The sequence below is a fragment of the Salmo salar genome, chromosome 02 (genome assembly GCF_965601325.2).
Source record: "Salmo salar chromosome 02, fSalSal1, whole genome shotgun sequence".
Lineage (NCBI taxonomy): Eukaryota > Metazoa > Chordata > Actinopteri > Salmoniformes > Salmonidae > Salmo > Salmo salar.
The window spans coordinates 72,517,123-72,537,549 of NC_138292.1; the positions used below are offsets into that span (position 1 = coordinate 72,517,123).

Genomic DNA, 20,427 nt, shown 5'->3' on the forward strand with positions numbered 1-20,427 from the left:
GATTGGAGATGCTTAATGTGAGTCTGGAAGGAGAGTTTACAGTCTAACCAGACACCTAGGTATCTGTAGTTGTCCACATTCTAAGTCAGAACCGTCCAGAGTAGTGATGCTGGACGGGCGGGCAGGTGCGGGCAGCGATCGGTTGGAGAGCATGCATTTAGTTTTACTTGCATTTAAGAGCAGTTGGAGGCCACGGAAGGAGAGTTGTATGGCATTGAAGCTCGTCTGGAGGTTAGTTAACAGTGTCCAAAGAAGGGCCAAAAGTATACAGAATGGTGTCGTCTGCGTAGAGGTGGATCAGAGAATCGCCAGCAGCAAGAGCGACATCATTGATGTATACAGAGAAAAGAATCGGCCCGAGAATTTAACCCTGTGGTACCCCAGAAGTAGTTGGTGAACCAGGCGAGGCAGTCATTTGAGAAACCAAGGGTGTTGAGTCTGCCAATAAGAATGTGGTGATTGACAGAGTCAAAAGCATTGGCCAGGTCGATGAATACAGCTGCACAGTATTGTTTCTTATCGATGGCGGTTATGATATCGTTTAGGACCTTCAGCGTGGCTGAGGTGCACCCATGACCAGCTCGGAAACTAGATTGCATAGCGGAGAAGGTACGGTGGGATTCAAAATGGTCGGTGATCTGTTTGTTAAGTCTCTGGGATATGTGGGACGCTACCGTCCCACCTCACCAACAGCCAGTGAAATTGCAGGGCGCCAAATTCAAACAGAAATCTCATAATTAAACTTTCTCAAACATACAAGTATTATACACCATTTTAAAGATAAACTTCTTGTTAATCCAGCCACAGTGTCTGATTTCAAAAAGACTTTACGGCAATAGCACACCATGCGATTATGTTAGGTCAGCGCCTAGCCACAGAAAACCATACAGATATTTTCCAAAGAAGGAGAGGTGTCACAAAAGACAGAAATAGCGTTAAAATGAATCACTAACCTTTGATGATCTTCACCGGCTGGCACTCCCAGGACTCCATGTTAGACAATAAATGTGTGTTTTGTTTGATAAAGTTCATCTTTATGTCCAAAAACCTCATTTGAAATTGGCGCGTTATGTTCAGAAATGCATTGTCTCTGTAACGGCTGTCGTAATGAGAAGGGGACCAAAGCGCAGCGTGGTAAGTGCTCATGATTTTATTCCACGGTGAAACACTTGAACAAAATAACAAAACGACAACAAGCCAACAGTTCTGTCAGGTACAGAAAACTAAACAGAAAACAACTACCCACAAACACAGGTGGGGAAAGGCTGCCTAAGTATGATTCCTAATCAGAGACAACGATATACCTCGATATGATTAGGAACCATACTCAATACAAAGAAATACAATACATAGAATGCTCACCCCATATCACACCCTGACCTAACTAAACAGAGAAACACGGCTCTCTCTGGTCAGGGCGTGACAGTCTCAAACAAGCATCTGGTGAAAGTGCAGAGAGCCACATCAAATTACAGAAATACTCATCATAAACATTGATGAAAGATACAAGTGTTTAACATATGATTAAAACCTGTTAGGGCTAGGGGGCAGTATTGACACGGCTGGATAAAAAACGTACCCGATTTAATCTGGTTACCACTCCTACCCAGTAACTAGAATATGCATATACTTATTACATATGGATAGAAAACACCCTAAAGTTTCTAAAACTGTTTGAATGGTGTCTGTGAGTATAACAGAACTCAAATGGCAGGTCAAAACCTGAGAGATTCCTTTACAGGAAGTGGCCTGTCTGACCATTTCTGGAACTTCTTTGCCATCTCTATCTTTTACTAAGGATCTCTGCTCTAACGTGACACTTCCTACGTCGTCCATAGGCGCTCAGAGCCCGGGAAAAACCTGAATGTCGTCATCCCAGCCCCAGGCTGAAACACATTATCGCCTTTCTCAAGTGGCCGATCAAGGGACTGTGGGCTTAGGCGCGTGACCTGACCGCCCCCGTCTTTGTGATTTTTTCCTCTGTTTGCCGAAAAGGAGATTCCCGGTCGGAATATTATCGCTTTTCTACGAGAAAAATGGCATAAAAATTGATTTTAAACAGCGGTTGACATGCTTCGAAGTACGGTAATGGAATATTTAGAATTTCTTTGTCACGAATTGCGCCATGCGCACGACCCTTCTTTACCATTTCGGATAGTGTCTGGAACGCACGAACAAAACGCCGCTATTCGGATATAACAATGGATTATTTTGGACCAAACCAACATTTGTTATTGAAGTAGCAGTCCTGGGAGTGCATTCTGACGAAGACAACAAAAGGTAATCAAACTTTTAGAATAGTAAATATGATTATGGTGAGTGCTAAACTTGCCGGGTGTCTAAATAGCTAGCCCGTGATGCCTGGGCTATGTACTTAGAATATTGCAAAATGTGCTTTCACCAAAAAGCTATTTTAAAATCGGACATATTGAGTGCATAGAGGAGGTCTGTATCTATAATTCTTAAAATAATTGTTATGCTTTTTGTGAACGTTTATCGTGAGTAATTTAGTAAAATGTTAGCGAATTCCCCGGAAGTTTGCGGGGGGTATGCTAGTTCTGAACGTCACATGCTAATGTAAAAAGCTGGTTTTTGATATAAATATGAACTTGATTGAACAAAACATGCATGTATTGTATAACATAATGTCCTAGGGTTGTCATCTGATGAAGATCATCAAAGGTTAGTGTTGCATTTAGCTGTCTTCTGGGTTTTTGTGACATTATATGCTAGCTTGAAAAATGGGTGTCTGATTATTTCTGGCTTGGTACTCTGCTGACATAATCTAATGTTTTGCTTTCGTTGTAAAGCCTTTTTGAAATCGGACAGTGTGGTTAGATTAACGAGAGTCTTGTCTTTAAATGACTGTAAAATAGTCATATGTTTGAGAAATTGAAGTAATAGGATTTTTAAGGTTTTGAAAATCGCGCCACAGGCTTCAAGTGGCTGTTACGTAGGTGGGACGAATTCGTCCCGCCTAGCCCATAGAGGTTAAAGATAAACTTCTCCTTAATAATGCAAACGCTGTGTCAGATTTCAAAAAGTCTTTACGACAAAACCACAACATGCAATTATGTTGGGTCAGCGCCTAGCCACAGAAAACCATACAGCCATTTTCCAACCAAGGAGAGCTGTCACAAAAGTCAGAAATAGCGTTAAAATTAATCACTTACCTTTGATGATCTTCATCTGATGGCACTCCCAGGTCTCCATGTTAGACAATAAATGTTCGTTTTGTTCGATAAAGTTCATCTTTATGTCCAAATACCTCCTTTTTGTTTGCGCGTTTAGTCCAGTAATCCAAATGCACAAGGCGCGCTCACAAAGTCCAGACGAAAAGTCAAAATAGTTCCATAATAGTTCGTAGAAACATGTCAAACGATGTATATAATCAATCTTTAGCATGTTTTTATCATTAATCTTCAATAATATTCCAACCGGACAATTCCTTTGTCTTTAGAAAGGAAAGGGAACGGAGCTCGCGCTCACAGCCGTGCGCGATAAACAACTCAAGGCTTTCAGCCAGACCCCTGGTTCAAACAGCTCTTATTCACTCCCCTTTCACAGTAGAAGCCTGAAACAACATTGACATCTAGTGGAAGCCTTAGGAAGTGCAATCTGACCCCATAGACACAGTATATTGGCTAGGCAATCACTTAAAAAACTACAAACCTCAGATATCCCACTTCCTGGTTGGATTGTTCTCAGGTTTTTTCCTGCCATATGAGTTATTTTATACTCACAGACATTATTTTAACAGTTTTGGAAACTTTAGAGTGTTTTCTATCCAAATCTACTAATATATGCATATTCTAGCTTCTGGGCCTGAGTAGCAGGCAGTTTACTCTGGGCACCTTATTCATCCAAGCTACTCAATACTGCCCCCAGTTCGTAGACCTAGGAAATGCAGGGTAGGATAGATATAAGTCTGTAACAGTTTGGGTCAAGAGGGGGATGACTCCTGCAGCTTTCCAATCTTTGGGGATCTTAGACGATACGAAAGAGAGGTTGAACAGGCTAGTAATAGGGGTTGCAACAATTGCTGCAGATAAGTTTAGAAAGAGAGGGTCCAGATTGTCTAGCCCAGCTGATTTGTTGAGGTCCAGATTTTGCAACACTTTCAGAACATCAGCTATCTGGATTTGGGTGAAGGAGAAATGGGGGAGGTTTGGGCAAGTTGCTGTGGGGGGTGCAGGGCTGTTGACTGGGGTAGGGGTAGCCAGGTGGAAAGCATGGCCAGCCGTAGAAAAATGCTTACTGAAATTCTGAATTATTGTGGATTTATCGGTGATGATTTCCTAGCCTCAGTGCAGTGGGCAGCTGGGAGGAGGTGCTCTTATTCTCCATGGATGTTACAGTGTCCCAGAACTTTTTGGAGTTTGTGCTACAGGATGCAAATTTCTGTTTGAAAAAGTTAGCCTTTGCTTTCCTAACTTCCATGAAAAGTTGCATATCGCGGGGGCTATTTGATGCTAATGCAGTACTCAACAGGATGTTTTTGTGCTGGTCAAGGTCAGTCAGGTCTGGAGTGAAACAAGGGCTTTATCTCTTCCTGGTTCAAAATTTTTGAATGGGGCATGCTTATTTAAGATGGTGAGTAAAGGACTTTTAAAGAATAACCAGGCATCCTCTACTGACGGATTGAGGTCAATATCCTTCCAGGATACCCGGGCCAGGTCGATTAGAAAGGCCTGCTCGCTGAAGTGTTTTAGGGAGCGTTTGACAGTGATGATGTCACGATCGTTGTTAGAAATGGACCAAGGCGCTGCGTGCATAGAGTTCCACATGTTTTAATAAATGATACTCACCAAAAACAATACAGAACAAACGAACCGTGAAGTAAATGCAGTGTTCACAGGCACTACACAAAAACAAGATCCCACAAACAACAGGTGGGAAAAGGCTGCCTAAATATAATCCCCAATCAGAGACAATGATAGACAGCTGCCTCTGATTGGGAACCATATCAGGCCAACATAGAAATACAAAAACTAGAGTACCCACCCTAGTCACACCCTGACCTAACCAAAATAGAGAATAAAAAGGCTCTCTAAGGTCAGGGCGTTCCAGATGAGGGGTGGTCGTTTGACCGCAGACCCATTATGGACGCAGGCAATGAGGCAGTGATCGCTGAGATCCTGGTTGAAGACAGCAGAGGTGTATTTGGAGGGCAGGTTGGTTAAGACGATATCTATGAGGGTGCCTGTGTTTACGGATTTGGGGTTGTACCTGGTAGGTTTATTAATAATTTGTGTGAGATTGAGGGCATCTAGCCATCTAACCTATGACCCCAAACACCACAGATACTCAACACAAAATTACACTATACACCCATCAAACTCTCTCTCTATTGCTCTTTGTCACTCTCTCGCTCCTTCTCTTTCCATCTCTCCCCACTCTCACTCTCTCTTCCTTTTCTTTCTCGCTCGCGTGCTCGCGCTCTGGTTCTTTGGGAATAATTGATACAGCTACGGGTGTTTGGAGCTCTACTCGTCTGACTTGCTCCTGATTGGCCAAAGGGATACTTCCACAAAGGGAGTGTACTAATAGGTTTGAAGGTCACTATCTGATCTTTCTACTGTAAACACGGACATTGATCTGTGTGTGTGTGTGTTTGTCTGTCAGAAATCTGACTCTCTCTCCATCTCCCCCCTCCTCTCCCTCCCTCCTCCCCTCTTCTCTCTCCAGTGGTATGGTGAGGCAGACAGGGCCATGTAACACAGTGAAGGCTTCTCAGAGGAGGAAGGGGAGGAATATCCTCTTTTGTGACTTTAATACAAATAAAATGTTTTAAACATTTAAAAAAGTTATCCTTTTAAGATAAAACTATGTCATCAAATAAATTATTAAAACATACTATTTTGCAATGGAGGTATACAGTAGCCTCAACAGCACTCTGTAGGGTAGCACCATGGAGTAGCTGGAGGACAGCTAGCTTCTGTCTTCCTCTGGGTACATTGATTTCAATACAAAAACCTAAGAGGCTCATGGTTTTCACCCCCTTCCATAGACTTACACAATAATCATGACAACTTCTGGACGATGTCTGGCACAGTGATGCCATCTGTTGGTAAATGTTAATTACTGCAACTCCAATGTTTTTACCGGTGTGCTTGAAATACCCGGATGTATTGCAATATACTGAACAAGACTGGTTACTCGCATCAATGCCTCTGTCTCGTCATTTAACATTGAAACATGGTGTCAGAGTCGGATAACTAACCATGCTTTCCGCAAATTAGAGTCACCTGTTCTGGTTTACCCCCCAAAAAATGCTTATTTGAGTAAAACTTCGCCGGACGCCGGAATTGTCCTTAGCTTGAGTGAGTTTGCTAGTTAGCTTCAGTGTTGTTAGCACCGGTTAGACATGGTAGCGAACATTCCCCCTCCCGCCGTTATGAAGCTCAGCGGAGATTGGAGCACAAACTGGGATACGTTTAGAGGTGAATGGGAGGACTATGCACTAGCAACTGGACTTCGGGAAAAGGACGATGAGGTAGTGGCTGCCACTTTGCGGACTATAATGGGAACTGAATGCCGACACGTATACAAACACAACCTGAACCTAACAGCAGCTCAGCAAGGTAACGCTACAGCTATTCTTGATGCTCTTGAACTTTACTTTAAGCCAGCAAAGAATGTTATCTACGAGCGTTATGTTTTCGGTTGTTGCAAACAGGAGGACGGGGAGTCCATTGACAGCTTTGTCACTAGGCTAAGGGAAAAGGCAGCTACATGTAACTATGGTGCTTTAAGAGATGAACTGATCCGAGATAAGATAGTGCTTGGCATAACTGATGAGGGCACCCGCAGACGTTTGCTGAGAGAACGTGACCTGACGCTGGTCTTGGCAGTGGAGACATGCCGTGCAGCAGAGCTTACTGATATACAGATAAGGTCCATGGAGCTTGAAAGGCAACATATGGACAATGTCAATGCTACATTCAGGCAGCCAGTAAAGAAATTCCCCTTTGCCACAGCTAATGCTAATACTACAGCCAACTCTGCAGTAGACAACCCCAATACATGCCGATATTGTGGCATTTCTCATGGACGAGGAAAAGAACACTGCCCAGCCTATGGAAAAATATGCAAATCCTGTGGTACAGCTAATCAATTCGCAAGGGTCTGCATGAAAAGCAAGAGAAAGGAGGGTAAAGTGCACTCCATTGAAACAAACACAGATGATGGGAACAACAGCACAGAGGATGTATATGCTAGTGAGTGCATAGGGGCAGTGAGGGCAAAAGGACAAAAGTGGTTTATCACTCTGCTACTTAATAATAAACCACAGCAATGCCAGCTAGATTCAGGGGCCACATGTAACATTATGAGCCTTAAAGATAAAAGGAGGCTCGCGCCCAGAGACAAACTCACACAGAGTAGCACCAAGCTGAAACTGTATTCAGGCCAGTTCATGACCTCTTTAGGCCTGTTTGTGACAGAGTGTGTTTTACGTGGCCAGAAACACACCCCTGAGTTTGAAATAGTTGAGGCTAGTCAACAGCCATTACTGTCAGGTTCTACATGCGAGCGCCTTGGGCTTATTAACTTCACCATCCCAGCTGATCTTAACATTATAGACAAAGTCCAGGCTGGGCCCCTGATTAAGGAGACACTCCTAAGCAAGTACCATGATGTCTTCAACGCACCGGTCGAGTCAGTTCCCGACGAAGTCCACTTTGAGTTGGACGCAGCAATCCCGCGTGTCCAGTGTGCACCCCGCAATGTACCAGTGGCCATGAAAGCAGCTACAAAGGCTCAACTTGACAAATACGAAGCAGATGGCCACATGATATCCGTCACCGAGCCTACAGACTGGATAAGTAATATGGTCATCGTCAAGAAACCAGACAAGCTACGGATATGCATTGATCCTAAACACCTCAACCGGGCTCTGCGACGCTCACATTACATTATGCCCACGTTGGAGGATGTTCTTTACAAGCTCCCAAAGGCCAGAGTCTTCACGCTCGTGGACGCCAGAGATGCCTTCCTGCAGTGCAAGCTCGACAAGCCCAGCAGCTACATGCCCACCTTTTGGACACCCCGGGGCAGGAAGAGGTGGTTGAAGCTCCCGTTTGGTGTCTCCGTGGCTCCAGAGGTGTATCAGCGGAAACAGCATGAGCTGTTGATGGGACTCAGTGGCGTGGAACCCATAGCAGATGACATCCTCGTAGTCGGCTGTGGGGACAGTGATGAGGAGGCAGAATGTGACCATGACGCCAAGCTGCTGGCCCTGATGGTCAGATGTAGACAGGTCAAGCTAAGGCTAAGCATAAAAAAGCTGCAGTTTAAAGTGCCAGAGGTCCGCTTTCATGGGCACATCTTGTCCTCCACCGGATTGAAGGCTGATCCTGAAAAAGTGAAGGCTGTCTTGGAAATGCCCCACCCATCTGACGTGAAGGGAGTGCAGCGCTTCGTCGGATCCGTCACCTACCTGGCCAAGTTCCTACCGCGGTTCTCTGAAGTGTGTGAGCCACTAAGGAGGCTCATGGACAAGGACACCATCTGGCATTGGCTCCCAAAACATGACGCAGCGGTGAGGGAAATAAAACAACTGGTCACCCAGACACCTGTACTGCGATACTACGATGTGTCAAAACCTGTCACGATTCAGAGTGACTCAAGCCAGTATGGACTTGGCTGTTGCCTCATGCAGGAGGGCCAGCCTGTGGCATTCGCCTCTAGGGCACTCACCCCAACAGAGCAGAACTATGCCCAGATAGAGAAGGAGTGCCTCAGCATTGTGTTTGCATGCCAACGCTTCCACCACTACCTGTACGGGCGCGACAATATTACCACAGAGACAGATCACAAGCCCCTTATTGCTATATTCAGCAAGCCTCTCCTGAATGCCCCGAAACGACTGCAGAGCATGCTACTGGCCCTACAAAACTACAACCTCAAGGTGGTGTATAAGCCAGGGCCAGAGATGTATGTGAGTGACACGCTCAGCAGGGCTACTACATCAGGCACTCACACACGCTCCATGCACGAACGACACGCAGTGTGCAGCTTACAAACAGAGCAAGTGGATGTTGAACACATCAACCAGGCTGACTACCTCAATGTCACGGACCAGCGCCTTATACAAATCAGACAGCACACAGACAGGGACGAGCAACTCCAGGCATTGAGGTCTGTGATTCTGATGGGCTGGCCCGACTGCAAGGAAGAAACTGCTTTAGCCGTCAGAGATTATTGGCCAGTCAAAGAGGAGCTCAGTGTTCAAAACGGAGTAATATTCAAGGGTCAGAGAGTCGTTATTCCCCGGTCTCTGCGCCTTGAGATGTTGGCGCACGTGCACTCAAGTCACATAGGAGGTGAGGCCTGTTACAGACAAGCACGTGACACACTGTATTGGCCAGGAATGCAGAGTGAAATCAAAGACTATGTCAGTAAATGCACAATCTGCAATGAATATGCCATTGAGCAACAGAGAGAGACGATGATGTCCCACGAGCTACCGATGCGCCTTTGGCAGATAGTAAGTCTAGATCTCTTCCAGCACAGTGGCAAAGACTTTCTGCTGGTAGTCGAACATTACTCAGACTTCTGGGAGATTGACCTCCTCCCCGACCTCTCAGCAGAGACAACGATCAAACGCTGCAAGGCTCAGTTTGCCCGCTATGGCCAGCCAGATAGGGTAATTTCAGACAATGGACCCCAATTCTCCGGAGTTGAGTTCCAAAAATTTGCTGCAGAATGGGAATTCGAGCACGTCACTTTATCACCACGACACCCAAAAGCTAATGGGAAGGCGGAGTCCGCAGTCAAAATCGCAAAGAACCTCTGCAAAAAAAGCTCTGCGAGAGGGCAAAGATGCCTGGAAAGCAATCCTGCAGTGGTGCAATACCCCGACAGAAGGCATGGATAGCAGCCCGGACAAGCGCCTCATGGCACGGCGCTTAAAAGCAGCTCTGCCAGTAGCCAGCACTTTCCTGGAGCCATGTGTGGTGACAGATGTGTGTGGTGTCAGGTGAAGCTCCGTCACAGAAGACAGGTCTCCAAGTTCATCTATGACAAATCAGCAAAATACTTACCTGAGCTCAGGGTGGGTGAAACGGTGCGGATGAACGGATGAACGGTGCGGATACTGTCACGCCCTGACCTGAGAGAGACGTTTTATTTCCTCTATTTTGGTTAGGTCAGGGTGTGATGTGGGGTGGGCATTCTATGTCATGTATTTCTTTGGCCGAGTATGGTTCCTAATCAGAGGCAGCTGTCTATCGTTGTCTCTGATTAGGAATCATACTTAGGCAGCCTTTTCCCCACCTGTAGTTGTGGGTAATTATTCTTTCTGTGAGTGTTTTGTGTGCGCCTCAGTTGCGTCACTGTCATTTCTGTTTATCGTTTTGTTCAGTTTCACGTAAAATAAAGCATGTGGAATTACCGGCACGCTGCGCCTTGGTTTATTTATGACAGGGAGTTTGAGGACAGTGAACGTGACACATGTTGTCCACCCAATCAGAGAATGAATCTAGTACTGAAAGCATAAGCTACAGATAAATATCACTGCAGTGCACACAATGTGGTGAGTAGTTGACTCAAAGAGAGAGAAAGACAATAGTTGAACAGTTTTGAACAAACACAGTACTTCCAAAATGAAGAAGAATCAAGAGCGAGATAGAGAGATTTTGTATTTTGTTTTCACTTTCACTTACTTAGCTAGCAAATGCAGCTATCTAGTTTAGCCTACTCAAACACCCTGCTCAAACAGAGGGATGCTATGTTAGCTAGCTGGCTATGACTATCCAACACAACACTGGAAGTCTTCCATGTCAAGGTAAGCTTTGGTTTTACTAATTTATTGCCACCGGGGCTCGCCGGTGTAACTGCTTACTACTGACTGTAAACTGTAACGTTACCTCATGATTATAGCGGGTTTACTAGCGCTTTAGTTCTATTAGCTATTCTGACTATGACGTTACTTTAGCTAATATGGTGACAACGATATAGGGTGTGTGTAGTGGTTTGGCTTGGAAAGGTTTTTTCGCCTGGTCACATACAGCTGATGTGTTGTGCATTGCTACTATAACAACCTCCACTCTTCTGGGAAGGCTTTCCACTAGATGTTGGAACATTACTGAGGGGACTTGTATCCATTCAGCCACAAGAGCATTAGTGAGGTTGGGCACTGATGTTGGGCGATTAGGCCTGGCTTGCAGTCGGTGTTCCAATTCATCCAAAAGGTTTTTGATGGGGTTGAGGTCTGGGCTCTGTGCAGGCCATTCAAGATCTTCCACACTGATCTTGACAAACCATTTCTCTATTGACCTTGCTTTGTACACGGGGGCATTGTCATGCTGAAACAGGAAAGTGTCTTCCCCAAACTATTGCCACAAAGTTGGAAGCACAGAATCGTATAGAATATCATTAAAGTTAAGATCTCTCTTCACTGGAACTAAGGGATCTAGCCTGAACCATGAAAAAGATCCCTGCCAAACCCAGATTCATCCGTCTGACTGCCAGATGGTGAAGAGTGATTCATCACTCCAGAGAATGCTTTTCCACTGCTCCAGAGTCCAATGGCGGCAAGCTTTACACTACTCCAGCCGACGCTTGGCATTGCACATGGTGATGTTAAGCTTGTGTGCGGCTGCTCGACCATGGAATTCCATTTCATGAAGCTCATTTTGCTTCCAGCAGCAGTTCGGAATTCGGTAGTGAGTGTTGCAGCCAAGGACACACATTTTTTTTTTACATGCTAGGTACTTCAGCACTCGGTGGTCCGTCTTGTGTGGCCTACCACTTCGCAGCTGAGCCGTTGTTGCTCCTAGACGTTACCACTTCACAATAACAGCACAGTTGACCAGGGCAGCTCTAGCAGGGCAGACATTTTACAAACTGACTTGTTGTAAAGGTGGCATCCTATGAAGGTGCCATGTTGAAAGTAACTGAGCTCTTCAGTAAGGCCATTCTACTGCCAATGTTTGTTTATGGCGATTGCTCGATTTTATACATCTGTCAGCAACGGGTGTTATAGCCTAATCCACTAATTTGAAGGGGTGTTCACATCCTTTTGAATATATAGTGTCCTGATCTTTGTTATATTTCCTAGATATAGGACACTTCAGTTCTTATTAGACATTTTGTCACTGTCTTTTTTTGCCATTTATGAATGTGTATTTCAATGTGTTACTGCTATGGGCTATAGCAGTAAAGGACAAATTCTATATTTTATCAAATCATTTTTAAGTATTTTATTTTTTTACCTAAAGAGGTACTACAATTCAAAATCAAATAGCTAAATAATCCATGGTATGACCACCTTAAAACAATTCCATTTGTCAGCTAGTAGAACCCCCCCACACACCCCAAACGGCTCAGACTTTTAGAGGTTCAGAAACCCAGTGTCAGAGGGAGCAATGTCCAGTACCTAAACACACAAATCAAATCAAATTGTCCAAATCAAATCACATGCTCCAAATACAACAGCTGTAGACCTTACTGTAAAAAGGTTAATGACAAGCCCTTATTAGCTCTTAACTAACTATGCAGTTGTTTTTAAATAAGAAAATAGTAAAAAAATATATTTTAAAAATCCCCCCAAAAAAGATAACGAAGCAGCAATAACCAATTACATGAAAGATTAATCATTGTCATTTAAAAAAAACGCATCATGCAGACACAATGGGACACAATAATCCCAGACAGACAGACAGACTTAGCTATATACATGTCAGGGTTCACTTTGGGTCCATTGTTCTGAAGATCAGTGAGCTGAAGACATCTCTTTCACACAAGCACACACTGGAAATTCAGAGCAGCTTGCCTTGGCCTTGGCATAATGACAGCTCACTGTTGTCTGTTGTATTTAGCTAGCTAATGTTGATAGCTAAACGTGAGCTAACTAGCTAGCTCACTAGCTAACTATGGGGTCTTGCTGTAATTCAGTGGCAGCGCATCGTATTGTTCACAATCCAGTCCATTCAGAGTAGCTGTGTGATGCACAAAAATGCTTTCTTATCGCTGAATACATGCAGCTTCATGTAGCTAACTAGCTAGCTGAGCTCACTAATTCGCTCAATTCAAATGCCAGTTCAACATTAAGTCCCAATAACACAGTATTTTTACGTGCATGACTGTTTTATTCTATATATATTTTTGACATTTTCTACCTTCTATTTTGTATATTTTCATCGGACTAGTAGGGACATGTGAAGCCTGGAAGCTGCAGTAATGTTGAGATGTCAGTAGGGAGAGCTCTAGTCTAGAACACTGGTACCAAAGATACTCCCCTTTCATCTGTTCTGGAACCTTCAGTACCAGCTGATGAGGAGTAATGGGTATGGGTCACATTTTGTCTCTTGTAAAACATGTAGGCCCACTCCTGAAATAAAGAAATGCAACTACAGTATGCTGACTTTAGACCATACAGTAACATCCCTTATGTGACATGCTGTTGCTGCATGTTAATGCCCTGACAAGGCTACTTTTAAATGTGTCAACCACAGAACTCACACTTAGGCTACTCCTGCTTCTACTAATACTTACAGTAGACTACTTCTTATTTCCACGCAGTGACAGTAAGTAAGTACCCTTGACGATATCTTGGAATATAGTTTTTGTTTTTAGCCATTCCTGTATATTTGTACTTGTTGGTTTATATTGAACTGTGTTTTGGTTGTTACATCAGGGCCTGTATTCAGAAAGTGTCTCAGACGGTCCATGTCATTATGATCTAAAAGGCTAAACTGATCCCAGATCAGCTCTCCTACTCTGAGACACTTTGTGAATACTGACCCTGGACTGTGGTTTCATGTGTTTAGTTTAGTTCAGTTTATTCAATTACATGTTTAAAACATGATCAGTAGAGTATGCCAGTAATACCCAGATCTCCATTCAATTGGGTCAAGTTCACTGTCAAAGTAAAACAGGGTCAAGTATAACTGTGTGTGTGTGTGCGGGTTATGTGTCTGTTTCTGTGTGTGTGAGTGTAAATGTATTTTTACATATTAATTGGATTGTGGCATATACAGTCACGACCAAAATTATTGGCACCCTTGACAAATACTGAGCTATATCTTATGCGATGTACGTTGTACATGTGGTTTTACATGAAGACTTGTGCTTGCTATTTTAAGAGCTCTGAGAGCAATAGATTGTTGTGGAGACATTTTGAAAATGGCATAAAGTAAGAGTGACAGTAAAAGTGATTGAGTGGATACTTCGTAAGAGCTTTAGGAGTAGTATTAACATGAGACACAGTGATGGTGGGTTGTGTTTAGGAGTAGTATTAACATGAGACACAGTGATGGTGGGTTGTGTTTAGGAGTAGTATTAACATTAGACAGTGATGGTGGGTTGTGTTTAGGAGTAGTATTAACATGAGACACAGTGATGGTGGGTTGTGTTTAGGAGTAGTATTAACATGAGACACAGTGATGGTGGGTTCTGTTTAGGAGTAGTATTAACATGAGACACAGTGATGGTGGGTTGTGTTTAGGAGTAGTATTAACATGAGACACAGTGATGGTGGGTTGTGTTTAGGAGTAGTATTAACATGAGACACAGTGAGAAACATGTGAAACATTAGACTATACAGAATATTGTTCTCTGTAGCTCAGTTGGTAGAACATGGCACCTGCAACGTAATGGGTTTGGTTACCAGGACCACCCATATGTAAAATGTATGCAGACGACTGTAAATTGCTTCGGATTGTTGAGTCTGATAATGGCATTATTTATGGACAGCAGACTAAAATACGCTACACAGTCAATACAGCAGGCTGTGGTGATGTTCATTGATGCCTCTGCTTGATAAAGCTACTACCAGTACTGTACAACAGAGGAGGCTGGTGGGCAGAGATACAGGAGGATAGAGACATTGTATTGGCTGGAATGAAGGAACACCCTCCATTCAATGTATTCTTATTACTTCCCCAAATGAATGAGTACATCATATGAGGAATGGAGGCTGCAGTAATGTTGAGATGCCAGTAGGGAGAGCTCTAGTCTAGAACACTGGAACCTTCTGTACCACTTTGATGCAGCTGATGAGGAGTGATGGGAATGGGTCACATTTTGCCTCTTTAAAAAATGTAGGTCCACTCCTCAAAAGAAATGTTACCCTTTTCTGACATGCTGTTTATGCATGTTAATGTCTTAACGCCCATTTAGGCTACTTTTAAAATGTGTCAACCCCAGAATTCACTTTCAGTAGGATACTTCTTATTTCTCTGCACTGCAAGTAAGTTTTGTTGGATTAGATGAACTGACTCAGCATCACCTTCCTGTCATCCATAGACATCTACAGCCTGAACCATATCAGAGTTCTTTATATGGACATTATACTGAATGTACTTCATTAACACTTTATATTCACAGAATAGTATATGGACAACAGGCTACATTAGACTATATATGGATAACAGGCTACATTAGACTATATATAGATAACAGGCTACATTAGACTATATATAGTATAACAGGCTACATTAGACTATATATGGATAACAGGCTACATTAGACTATATATGGATAACAGGCTACATTAGTCTATATATGGATAACAGGCTACATTAGACTACATATTGATAACAGGCTACATTAGACTATATATGGATAACAGGTTACATTAGACTATATATGGATAACAGGCTACATTAGACTATATATGGATAACAGGCTACATTAGACTATATATGGATAACAGGCTACATTAGACTATATATGGATAACAGGCTACATTAGACTATATATGGATAACAGGCTACATTAGACTATATATGGATAACAGGCTACATTAGTCTATACAGTATATGGACGTAATATGATAGTGGCATGTTGTACTACTATAGACATCAGTGTTTGTGATTAAATGTGACTTTGTCAAGTAGCCAGTGTTGTGTTTCACCATTCTATCTGATGTATTGTCAGTTTGTAATGTTGTTATTAGTCCAACATTATTGAGGACATTATTATTAGGATGGTGCAGTAATGTTGAGATGCCAGTAGGGAGCGCTCTAGTCTAGAACACTGGAACCTTCAGTACCACTTTGATACAGCTGATGATGAGTGTAAATTGAATGTGTTTGTGGAATAGAATGAATGACATCATGGAACTGACCAAATGTAAATGGAACTTTGACCTGTTCCATGTAGACCTCAGAGGGACAGGGCAACACATTCTAAGATATTATAAACATTCCAAATAGAATAGTCAACATATTGTTAACATGGTTCTGTATTGAATAGAAAGTGGAAATGTAGGGCCCACTCTAATACAGTAAACTTCCTTCTCTGACACACTGGTCTCTACGTCATGCATGTTAATGTCTTAAAGAGGAAGGAAAGGACAGTTCTGTATCAGCTACTTTTGCCCTGACTACTTTAAATATGTCTCAATCACATACAACCACATAAATGACAGTTCCCACTCACTACCAGTCAGTTGACTCACTGTACAAGACCTCTCCCCTTCACTTCACTCTGTAAGTACTCTTGACAATATCTTGAAATATAGTTTCTGGTTATTTCTATTTAGTCATTAGACATATACTTGAGGGTAATGTATCATTTACTTCTTATGTTTTGACCTGTGTTTTGGTTGTTCCATCAGGGCCAGTGCTCATAAAGTGTCTCAGTGTAGGAGTGTTGATCTACTTAGGGATGAAATGAATAACCAGGGTAAAAAAGATATGCAAACAAACATTGTAACACTGCAGTGTGTGTGTTTGTGTTCGCGCCCATGTGTGTGTGACATAGTGTATTTATCTGAGGGCCCTTCAGGACCAGACTGATAGGGAGTAGGGTTGACATCTATACTGTGTAGGATGTGTGTTTTAACGTTTCTACATCCATAACAACCAGCTCTCTAGACGTTGATGGCCTTTTTGGCCTTCCTACAGATGTTTTCTGTATTTGTTTGTAGGTGTGTGTGTGTGTGTGTGTGTGTGAGAGAGAGAGACACACAGTGGATTTATCTGAGGGCCCTTCAGGACCAGACTGATAGGGAGTAGTGTTGACATCTATACTGTGTAGGATGTGTTTTAACTTTTCTACATCCATAACAACCAGCTCTCTAGACGTTGATATGGACTCTATGGGCCTTATGGGCCTTCGATACAGATGCTCTGTGTGTGTACAGGGTACCTACACTACATGACCAAAAGTATGTGGACACCTGCTCGTCGAATATCTCATTCAAAAATCATGAGCATTAATATGAAGTATTAATGCAGCCTACCCTCTTTTGAGAAGGCTTTCCACTAGATGTTGGAACATTGCTGTGTGACTTGCTTACATTCAGCCACAAGACGATTAGTGAGGTCAAGGACCGAGGTTGGGCGATTAGGCCTGGCTTGCAGTCGGCGTTTCAATTCATCCCAAAGGTGTTCGATGGGGGTGATGTCAGCGCTCTGTACAGCAAAGTACACTTCTCCCACACCAATCTCGACAAACCATTTATGTATGGGACCTTGCTTTGTGCACAGGGGGATTGTCATGCTGAAACAGGAAAGGGCCTTCCCCAAACTATTGCCACAAAGTTGGAACCACAGAATCATATAGAATGTCATTGTATGCTGTAGGGTTAAGATTTTCTTTAACTGGAACTAATGGGCCTGTGTGTGTATGTGTGTGTGAGCGTGTGTCACAAATCACCTTGTAACCGCACCAAGCCTTCTGTAGTCGACACATTGTTTAAATGGTTCTCTGTGTAGTCAAAATATCACATTGAAAATATGACACATTTAGCTAATAAAAGAAATGTAGTCCCACTCCTCAAAAAGAAAGGCCAATAGATATGCAGTCTGTTGCACAATTTCTATTGAAATACAGTGATATCCCTTTTCTGACATGCTGGTCTGGTCATCATGCGTGTTAATGACTTAAAGAGGAAGAAAAGGGACAGTTAAATATGTGTCAACCACAGAATTCACACTAACTGACAGTAACTTGGCTCACAGTACAAGACCCCTCCCCTTCACTTCACTCTGTAAGTACGCTTGGCGATATCTTGAAATATAGTTTTTTGGTTGTGTTTTTTGTTGTTGTAACTTATCATATATTTGAGGGTAAGACTTACTGTATCCTTTACTTTTTGTTATGTTTTGACCTGTGTTTTGGTTGTTACATCAGGGCCAGTATTCATAAAGTGTCTCAGAGTAGGAGTGCTGAACTAAGAATTGTTGTCCATTAGCTTACTTCAATTAGGGGAGGGGTGGAAGGGTTAGGAGAAAATGATAAAGAATACAAATATATTTAAATGTTTAAATATACACTGCTCGAAAAAATAAAGGGAACACTAAAATAACACATCCTAGATCTGAATGAATGAAATAATCTTATTCAATTCTTTTTTCTTTACATAGTTGAATGTGCTGACAACAAAATCACACAAAAATAATCAATGGAAATCCAATTTATCAACCCATGGAGGTCTGGATTTGGAGTCACACTCAAAATTAAAGTGGAAAACCACACTACAGGCTGATCCAACTTTGATGTAATGTCCTTAAAACAAGTCAAAATGAGGCTCAGTAGTGTGTGTGGCCTCCACGTGCCTGTATGACCTCCCTACAATGCCTGGGCATGCTCCTGATGAGGTGGCAGATGGTCTCCTGAGGGATCTCCTCCCAGACCTGGACTAAAGCATCCGCCAACTCCTGGACAGTCTGTGGTGCAACATGGCGTTGGTGGATGGAGCGAGACATGATGTCCCAGATGTGCTCAATTGGATTCAGGTCTGGGGAACGGGCGGGCCAGTCCATAGCATCAATGCCTTCCTCTTGCAGGAACTGCTGACACACTCCAGCCACATGAGGTCTAGCATTGTCTTGCATTAGGAGGAACCCAGGGCCAACCGCACCAGCATATGGTCTCACAAGGGGTCTGAGGATCTCATCTCGGTACCTAATGGCAGTCAGGCTACCTCTGGCGAGCACATGGAGGGCTGTGCGGCCCCTCAAAGAAATGCCACCCCACACCATGACTGACCCACCGCCAAACCGGTCATGCTGGAGGATGTTGCAGGCAGCAGAACGTTCTCCACGGCGTCTCCAGACTCTGTCACGTCTGTCACATGTGCTCAGTGTGAACCTGCTTTCATCTGTGAAGAGCACAGGGCGCCAGTGGCGAATTTGCCAATCTTGGTGTTCTCTGGCAAATGCCAAACGTCCTGCACGGTGTTGGGCTGTAAGCACAACCCCCACCTGTGGACGTCGGGCCCTCATACCACCCTCATGGAGTCTGTTTCTGACCGTTTGATCAGACACATGCACATTTGTGGCCTGCTGGAGGTCATTTTGCAGGGCTCTGGCAGTGCTCCTCCTGCTCCTCCTTGCACAAAGGCGGAGGTAGCGATCCTGCTGCTGGGTTGTTGCCCTCCTACGGCCTCCTCCACGTCTCCTGATGTACTGGCCTGTCTCCTGGTAGCGCCTCCATGCTCTGGACACTACGCTGACAGACACAGCAAACCTTCTTGCCACAGCTCGCATTGATGTGCCATCCTGGATGAGCTGCACTACCTAAGCCACTTGTGTGGGTTGTAGACTCCGTCTCATGCTACCACTAGAGTGAAAGCACCGCCAGCATTCAAAAGTGACCAAAACATCAGCCAGGAAGCATAGGAACTGAGAAGTGGTCTGTGGTCACCACCTGCCGAACCACTCCTTTATTGGGGGTGTCTTGCTAATTGTCTATAATTTCCACCGGTTGTCTATTCCATTTGCACAACAGCATGTGAAATTTATTGTCAATCAGTGTTGCTTCCTAAGTGGACAGTTTGATTTCACAGAAGTGTGATTGACTTGGAGTTACATTGTGTTGTTTAAGTGTTCCCTTTATTTTTTGGAGCAGTATATAATAATGAATATATATATATTTACAAAAAAAAAAATATATATATATATATATACATATATGGGGGATTGGAAATAATGCAGACAATTACATTGATAGAACCCACAATCTATGTGCAATATTAAAGCTCCTCTACCCTTTAAAGCTTGTGTGATGTTTAGGACCCGTTTTCAATGTTTTCTAAAGAAAAATGATATAATTAATATTTTTTTTCAACCTGAGAGTCATTGGCCTTGACTCATTTTCTGTGAAGAACATGTAAAAGAACACATTTTCATTGAGTGCACACTGTGCACCCCCTACACATGTATATTACATATGTGGTGTTCAGGTCCACTGGACCCCCCCTACACATTTATATTACATATGTGGTGTTCAGGTCCACTGGACCCCCCTACACATTTATATTACATATGTGGTGTTCAGGTCCACTGGACCCCCCCCTACACATTTATATTACATATGTGGTGTTCAGGTCCATCGGACCCGCCTACACATTTATATTACATATGTGGTGTTCAGGTCCATCGGACCCCCCTACACATTTATATTACATATGTGGTGTTCAGATCCACTGGACCCCCCTACACATTTATATTACATATGTGGTGTTCAGGT

At 43.3% G+C, this 20,427-nt stretch overlaps 1 protein-coding gene across 5 annotated transcripts in view; it reads left to right on the top strand.

The window, feature by feature from the left end:
• Positions 1-6,120: 6,120 nt before the first annotated feature.
• Positions 6,121-20,427, top strand: part of LOC106591278 (B-cell receptor CD22) — a 32,896-nt gene continuing 18,589 nt past the window's right edge. For 3 of the 5 annotated variants that reach the window (XM_045713380.2, XM_045713381.2, XM_045713383.2), the window contains exon 1: positions 6,121-6,584. In XM_045713380.2, coding sequence (XP_045569336.1) covers positions 6,368-6,584 — 217 coding nt within the window. In that variant the 5' untranslated portion in view covers positions 6,121-6,367. Of the gene's footprint in view, positions 6,585-16,302; positions 16,440-17,909; positions 17,945-20,427 lie in introns of those variants that run through there. The other 2 variants (XM_082966642.1, XM_082966644.1) reach the window with 2 other exon arrangements.